Source organism: Gavialis gangeticus, unplaced genomic scaffold, assembly GCF_001723915.1.
Source record: "Gavialis gangeticus isolate Ggan-Ray unplaced genomic scaffold, GavGan_comp1, whole genome shotgun sequence".
NCBI lineage: Eukaryota > Metazoa > Chordata > Crocodylia > Gavialidae > Gavialis > Gavialis gangeticus.
This window is the reverse complement of record NW_017729032.1, coordinates 122,078,727-122,087,255: the sequence shown is the minus strand read 5'-3', so window position 1 is coordinate 122,087,255 and position 8,529 is coordinate 122,078,727. Positions and strand designations below refer to the sequence as shown.

Genomic DNA, 8,529 nt, shown 5'->3' with positions numbered 1-8,529 from the left:
GGCCGCTGCCTTACTGCATGCCTTTGTCACCTTGCGCTGAATGGTGAATTCCAGCAGGCGATGATCACTGGAGCTGCAGCACGAGCAGAGCAGGCATTTGTCTCTGTCTCTTGCCTTTGTCTCTGCCATGCTGATGCTCTGGCACAGGAAGCATCAGCCCAGAGGTCACAGTGTGGAGAGTATGATTTTATGATGGCTGCAAGTGCTGGCAGCCATGTGGCCTGAGGCTGGAGCTCCTCTCAATGCCCACAGGGGCATATGGCAGGGCTGGACTGACCTGGGACTAAAGTTAGCTACAAGTCCCACCACGTCTAGACACCTGCCAAAAAACATTTAATATGCATTAATTTAATGTGCATTAAATTTAAGCCCACTTAAATTCATGTGTAGAAACTTCCAGAGAGGAGAGTGGAACGGGGGAAGGAGGTGAGTGGGAAGAAACTGAGGTTAAATACTGAGGAGTTTCTGAGTGTATCAACAGATGTGCAGCTCCCTGCTGTAACTCATGGCACTTCACAGGAAGTGCCATGATTTACAGTGAGCGCCCCCGCCCCAACAATCTTTTGCTGTTGGGTCCAGGGAGGGGGGTGGAGAATTGAATTCCCCTAGCCCTGTCCTTCCTCTCAGCTCCAGTGCTGTTTTCAGAATGGGAACAGGAGGTGGGGGGGGAGAGCTCAGTTTGGCGTTTGCCCAGCCTATACTGGGGGGAGATGGGGGTTGATAGAAGCCTCTCTGCACTGGGGGCAGGGCTGGGCTGCATGAGCCCAGCCCTGCTCCTAAGCAGACTCTAACAGAAGTTAATGAAGATACTCCACGTTGGAGCACCTTCATCTGAACCCTTATGTAATGAGGGTTCATTTGTTGCGTGATTGGGCACTTATTAAACATTCTGCAGCTGTGCACTTCTGTCAGGGCACAGGTGTAGAGCATTTTTAAAGGGCTGATCATGTGACAAAATATCACTTCTGTCAACACCCTTAGGGAACAAGAAGGACTGGATGGGCAAGGAGATGAAGATAAGGATTAGGATCTTGAGGAATAGAGACTGGGGCTGACTACAGAGAGAGAGTAAGCATGGGACAAGGACCCAGGTATGGAGAAAGAAGCACTATGTTACAGCATGACAAAAGATGTTGGGTTTGTGAGAAATAGGTAACTGGGTCAGTGACTGCTAGAGTACGTTCTCCCTCCAGAGCTTGAACTAGCATACAGGAATCTTGATTCTTACCTTTTGGGGGGCCAAAAACAGATACTTGTGAGCTCCACTAGTAAAATATATATTCTCTTCCATTTTAGTGTTGGTTGGCATAGAAAAAAATATAGTGCTATTGGTGTAAATTACTCCCTTAGTTTAACTGGCAGAATTATTTGTTGTTTCTAAGGTCCAATTCTACTGATATTGCTGTAGTAATCAGTCTGATGCTACATGATGGAATTTTTTTTTGTGTGTAAACTTAGAAAATTATACACACAATGTATGCCATGGTAAATTTGTACAGGAAACTTAAACTAGCATTTCCTAACATCTGTATACTTACCTTCCAATGTTAATGTTTTAAGATTTTTGGATGGGTGTTATGCGAGTGAAATATGAAGTTTTGACCATTTGTACGTGTTTGTGTTTTATGAAATTGAGTCTGTGTTGATTTATATTGTGTTTTCCAGTGATACTTTGTTTTTTTACAGATCTCAGTTTTCAAGCAGCTTCTCAAATTAGATCAACCCCTGTTTATGATGCCTTAACGGTAATGAAAGACATTGCACAGAACTTCCCTATAAAGGCCAGGTATGATAAAATTGCTTTTTATGGTGATATGAATTATCATTTGATGTTTGGGTTGGAATTTAATGAACATTGTAGAAATTTATATCCAAATCATGCAACCTTGCAACTTTAAATAATTCTTTATCTATGACAGGTACTATGTGTGACAACTTGTCCTACAATTATTTGTGTCAACTACTGATTTATATAGGAAGCAAAATAGGGTTACCCTCTAGGCTAGGGGCAGACATTACACATAAACTGGTTTAAGTGATCAGAAACTTGTTTAAGCCTGTAACAGAACAGACATTCAATGCACATAAACCAGTTTGAAAATGGCTGAAACTGGTTTGAGGTAAACCTGGTTAAATGTAGTATCAGACTTAACTGATTTGGCTCAAACCGGTTTATGCAATGTCTGTCCCAGATCCCTTCCTGGTTTAACTAAAACTAGAGTCTCCCAGTATCCCAGATGCTTTTCAGCCCTGGGTTGGGCTGTCTGCTATAGAGCAGGGCTGACCCTGTCCCTCTGCCCCCTTGCTGGAGTTCTGGCAGAGACTGCAGGTACCGCAAGGTCTGCCTAGCTTCCCCTTGCCCACCCCCCCTCACCACTCCCTTCTCAAGCAGGGATTTCCCAACTTCCCTCCCCTCCTCAACAGCACGGACAGCAGCCAGCATGTGGTATGCTAGCTAATGCTGAGAGTTGTCTGTGTAATGCAGAAAAGACAAAGGCAGACAGGACAGTGTCCCTTGGGGCTTTTTGGAGCTTATCAACAGGTCAGCAGGTAATGTCCTTCTGTTCCTTCCTTGGAAAAGCTGTTTAAGAAGAGTTTGAACTAATGAGAGAGGCTTTTGTTTTCTTGATGGTGTGCTAAATGCTGCTAAATGTAGGGAGTTACTCCCTGTGTAACTTTCTTTATTGTATTCACTGATTTTCTGTAAAAGAAAGGAATACTGCAGTGTAACATTAACGGTCCTTTGCTTTCATTTAATTGTACAGGAGAGTAAATAGGTTTTAAAGTTCTGTTTTTTTAAAGGTAGACTTTCAACTGAAAATAACAAGTAAAATAACAAAAAAATACAGATAAAAGTATTACAGGTATTAAAGCAGTCCAGACACCTACAGCTGTTTTTGGCTTGATAACCATGTTTAGCTATTTTTTAAAAGTATTTGTCTTCCTTTTTGCTGTGTGAAAAACCCATAGAAATCATAAGGTAGTCTTTTGTGAAAATGATTATAAACAAGACAAATTTATATAAATATTAATTACTAGTAATCTCAGACATTACTGTAAGTCACAAATAACTCCATTTAACCAGTAAGAGTGGAGAAAATGAGTGCTGAATCAGGCTCATATTCTATAAAACAAACCATATTGCCTTTCTTAATTTGCCTTACTAATAACCCTTTATGTAGTTATTTTGAAAGCATTGTAATCATACAATTAATTTTAATTCCTTTTTTTTCATTTTAGTCAGTTTGGACAATGATAGTAGACCAGTCATTTTTCAGCTGTCAGGTATAAGCAGATTTCTGCAGGTTGCGAATAGGAAGTAGTGTATACCAGTAATTCTCGACCAAGGTGCTGCGGCCATGTACGGTGCCATGTAGTATTACCATTGTTGGGTGTGCAAAAACCTACATAATTCATAAAATAAACCCAGAGATTTCAAGTTGAAATTCATAGTGTCAAAAAACATCCTGACCTGTTGTGGTCATCTTGACTTCTTTGCAACAGATGAATTGGTGCATTATTTTTCTATAGTCAAAAACCAAATGAAAATTAAAAGCTGGGATTTTCTGAGGGGCGCCTTCAGCATAAAAAGGTTGAGAATCAGTGGCATAGACAAATTCTAACTTCAAAAGAAAAATTGTAATTAGTGAAATTGAAATTAAAAAGTTGTATTGGTACTCAGAAATGGTCTTTAGACTGTTTCTAAATATGCAGCTGCTTTGAAAGTTCCCTTTTCTTAGCCTTTCCAGTGAGGAGCCTTGTTTTCATGCCTCACTCCATTTCCCAGCAGTGTGGTTACCCTGAGATAGTGTTTTACAAATGTAATTTCTGTCATTTAACAATTATGCAGATGATGTGACAAAAGAGATATTTCTAATACGTTTTTTGAAATTTAATTTTATAGGCTTTTTGTTGTTTGAAACACCATGTACTAGTTTATAAAAATCTTGCTGTTGTATACAATATAATAATGCATAACACTAGTAATAATATGGGTTTTCTGACATCCATCCTAATGGCTCGACAAATAGCAGTTAATGATTCATTAATATGTCTTATTTACTTACTACAAAAAAGCCTCAAAGCATTGAAGCTTCCACTTTACTAATATATGTAACTTTTATGTTCCTTTTAATGTCACATCAGCTTTATCTTTTCCTTTCCCCTTCCACTTTTTTTACATCCACTTTCTCTTTAGAGTTTAAGCTCTTTGGGCAGGGTTTATGTTGTATTTCATATCCACCAAGGACAATGAGAGACTAATCCTGATTGTGGTTTATGGGGCTTTTTTAATACAAGTAATAATAAACTACAAGTGATGCTGAATATGATGACATACAAATGAGACAAGCATTTTCTTTTTAAACAATGACTAATTACACAAAAATTATTTGAAACTAATGCTATAAAGCTAGAACAGTAGTTACTAGGTTGGTATTGCTACACAATTTACTTTTTGGTTTTCAACCTCTTAATGTGCCCTGCTTATTTAATGGCTGAGTTATTCCTTTGGCTAAATTAACTCTCAGTAATAATTCCCATCACTTACAGAAATACTTTATGATAGGGAAAATGTTATATAAGCTCTGTGGTGTTTATAATGCTGCTTATTGCTGGTAGCAGGCTCCCTTAAAGCAGTGTCCTGCAGAGCAAACTGTTTCCAGGCTTCTAGATTAATGGTGTTATGTCCTTAACTTTGTCCTCCATTTTTCAACTGGGTGTTTAGCTGTCATTTTTAATTTAGATTCAAGTTTTCCTGTCAGTCTTTGGTGTTATATTTTCTTCTCTTTTAACCTTTCATATGAATCAGAATTTACATTTTTTGAAAAAAAATATAGATTTTCATTCTTGCCCCTATACCCTACCATTTATGCTGTTTATTAAAATAGTTCACACAGGTTGGTAGTAGGATATTTATTAAGATGGTTTATGTGCATGGAAATATGTGGTGGTATGGTTATAAAGCCTTTGTCAGGATGATTTGGGGATGGCTGAGAAGTGAAGGCATGAGTTGAGGTATGTATGTCATCCTCAAACATGTACCAGTTATTTTTATACAGCACCATTCTGTATTTTTATACTGTTGTCTTTGATGTTGCAGAATTTGAATTCCTCCTCACTGCTTATGACAGACAGAATGATGACTAATGACTGTCTAGGAATACTTTGTCCTTTCCAGCTCTCACTTCTATTTCTCCAATTTGATTTCTGCTTCATTCATAAAATGATTTTCCTTTGTGTTGTTTGGCCACCATTTTCTTTCATTAGTGAAAGTATGGAATAAGATAAGGCTATATAAAATAATAATAATAAATCAGCTATTTTTGCAACTATTTGGCTTTAAGTTTTATTTGCTCTTTACTGTGAGAAGAGTTTCCTGGCATGGTGGATCAAAGCAGTAACAGAATCAGTTTTTAGGGAGGAGATAGAAAAATCTAGACTTCTCAACCTGCCCAAATTGAAGCAAACCTCATTTGTGGGAGCAAAGATCTTCCTCATCAGGCAAAGGGAAATTGTTTACTGTGACTCTTACTAGGTCAGGTGTTTCACTAAGGCTGCTGATGGATATTCAGTTAAAGGTGTGATGGGATTGAGCCACAGTCCCAACAATTGCACTTGCTGCCATGCCACACATTCATGACAAGACAAATGATTGTGGTTTGGGGATCAGATCCCAGTTGTGCTCCATTGCCAGTTCAGGAGGAGCCCAGGACCATGATACTAGGCTTCCCTTGAACTGGCAGGTAGTTGCCTGTGCTTCATGAATTTTATTATAACTTCACTGGGTGGCCAATGCACTCATGTTTCAGAGCACAAGTCAGGTGATTGGGAGCAATGCAAATGTAAATATCAGCAGCTTTACCCAGCTTGTCATTTGAAAATTTGCTAACTGCACTCAATCCCATCATCAAGATCAGTAATGTATGAGGTTACCTCTAGGAGGATTCTTGTCAGAGCTGAATCAAGTTACTTCTTTTTCTTTCTGTGCCATTGTGCTAGGATAATATTTCTTGATACCTAAAATAAAAATGGCTTGGTAGGGTCCTTAGTGTGCTTATTTATTTTTGGATTTTGATTCTCCACATTTTCTTAAAAGCCCAGATCCACAGATAACATTGCTGAAATAACTGCAGTTATGTGTTAAAGCATAAGATTTAATCATGTAAAAGATGAACTGAAGTAGAAAAGTACAATATTTCTTTTCTAACTGTGATATCTAACCATCAGTGATAATTGGCATTGTCAGAAAAAATACGCAACCAAATTTTGGTGAAATTAAATTGCCTGCTTGGGTCTTATATTTACAAATGAAACCCATTCATCATAACATCATGAAAGATAAAGTTAAAAGAGCTTTCTTAAACATTAAAGGAGACAAACCATGTTTATTCTGAATACAGGATAAAAGCCATTAATAACTAAGGAAACTTATGATTAATAATTTGAGTTTGTTATTGTGTCACTTTCAGTGCTGTTGTATTACAAACACTTATGGCGCCTTGCTTTATGACCATAAGATATTTTATTTTTTATTTTTATTATTACAACAGTTTTTCAGATTAGTAAACTGAGGTGCTGAAGTTAAGTAATTAACCCAGGACTGTAAATTAGATGGCTGAGTTGGGAACAGAATCCAGAAATCTCAATCCCAAACCCCTTCTATAATCACCAGGTATCCTGGTTTTCTCTGATAAAAAAAATCCCCAATTGTCAAATTAAAAAAATTACCTCAAATCCACATTTTTCTTTGATTAAAATGAAACAACACTAATCTATTTTTGTAAGTGCTCATTCTTCACATTTTTCATTTTCAGTAGGACAAAATTTTAAAATGTGGATTCCCCAAGCCACTTTTATTTTGGTACCTAAATATAGAGTTTGATGCCTATCTCAAAACATCCAAGTTTCAAATTTTGGACTGGATAATAGTTTGGATAGTGAAATAATATCACTGGTTCTGATATGTTAGATATTCTATAAAACAGGAATGTCAAACTTGTTTGACCCCTCAGAGCTTCCTATGGTCTGGATCCAGATTGCGGGGTTTCCCGTGGCGTGGATGTCCTGTGAGCAGCAGCATTAATTCCCATGCCTGCCAGAACCACCGTTTTTGTGCAGAACCTAGGAGTTAATGTTGCTTCTGTTAGCTTTCTTTTCTTCCTGCCTTCAATCTTAGTCAGCAGGGAAGACTCAAAACTGCATTTTTAGTGGTGGGTGTAGCAGTGTGGAGAGGGCAAGTGGTTTTAACTCCTTTGGTTCCAGAATCACGCAGAAGCAGCAGCTCTGGCAGCTGCAAGGATTAACATCAGGCCCACAGGGGCTCTGGCATCCATGGCAACAAGCGCTATTAGCTCAGTCCAGCCCTCAGAACTGGGCATCCCCACCTATGAGAACACCCTGCAGGCCAAATGACCGAACTCCATGGGCCAGATTCAGCCTGTGGTCCACATGTTTAACACTTCTCCTTTCAAATAATTACAGAGAATGTTGAATAATGTTGGAGCTACTTTATGCTTAAGTCAACAACTGGGAAATTGTTCAGGTTGATTTTAAGCCCTTAAAACACCATATATATGATAAAGAAGAATACTTGTTTAAATACAAGATAGTTGAGTGATATCAGTATTTTATTCTTACAGATCTTTGACCAGAGTTCCTGTAAACCAACAAATGAAAAATGAAATAGAGGAAAATCAGAAGGTTTGCCAGTTTTTTAAATTATGCATAAAGTGACTATCAATTTAATAAGATTTCCTTATTAGCAAAGCAAATTACAACTTATTTCTAATGATGGAGAATTAATTACCATATTTTATCACATACACATGTCCTGGAATATAATATGCATCCTGTTTTTGAAAAGCAGAATATTTTTTCCCCATGTTATAGCTGCATAGAGCAGAGATAGAGCCCAATTTTCAAATGACTCATCCTCCCTTTCCTACTTAACTAAAGCTTAAATAAGTGCTAGTGGATAGCAAAATTGCCTTAAGAAAGGTTAGTTTGATTAATGGAATACTAAGACCATTAAAACAAAGGAGATGAAACTTGGGAAACTTGGTCTTCACACCAGATGACAAAGCTAACATGTTTAATGATTTCTTTGCCTCCATCTTCCTAAGTAGGAACCAGAACAGCCACCTCCCTGCTGGGCCCCCTTCGGGCCCCGGGGGAGGCACACGCGGGCCAAGGGTTAGCGAGGACTTAGTAAGGGAGCTTCTGGAGGGGCTGGACGTATTCAAGTCAGCCGGTCCGGATGATCTTCACCCTAGAGTTCTAAAGGAACTAGCCGAGGTCATTGCAGGTCCCCTGGCACGGCTTTACGAGCTCTCGTGGTGCACTGGAGAGGTGCCGGAAGACTGGAAGAGGGCCACTGTGGTTCCCATCTTCAAAAAAGGGAGGAAGGAGGACCCGGGAAACTATAGGCCAGTTAGTTTTACCTTGATCCTAGGCAAGCTGTTTGAGAAAATAATTCTGGCACACATCCAGGAGGGGCCAGCAGGGGACTGCATGCTTAGGGGCAATCAG

The 8,529-nt window shown here is 38.8% G+C and overlaps 1 protein-coding gene across 1 annotated transcript in view; it reads left to right on the top strand.

Moving 5' to 3' along the window:
* Window positions 1-8,529, top strand: part of UGGT2 (UDP-glucose glycoprotein glucosyltransferase 2) — a 246,877-nt gene that overhangs the window by 65,192 nt on the left and 173,156 nt on the right. Inside the window, exons 9-10 of the mRNA XM_019524912.1 lie at window positions 1,687-1,786; window positions 7,641-7,701. Coding sequence (XP_019380457.1) covers window positions 1,687-1,786; window positions 7,641-7,701 — 161 coding nt within the window. The remainder of the gene's footprint in view (window positions 1-1,686; window positions 1,787-7,640; window positions 7,702-8,529) is intronic.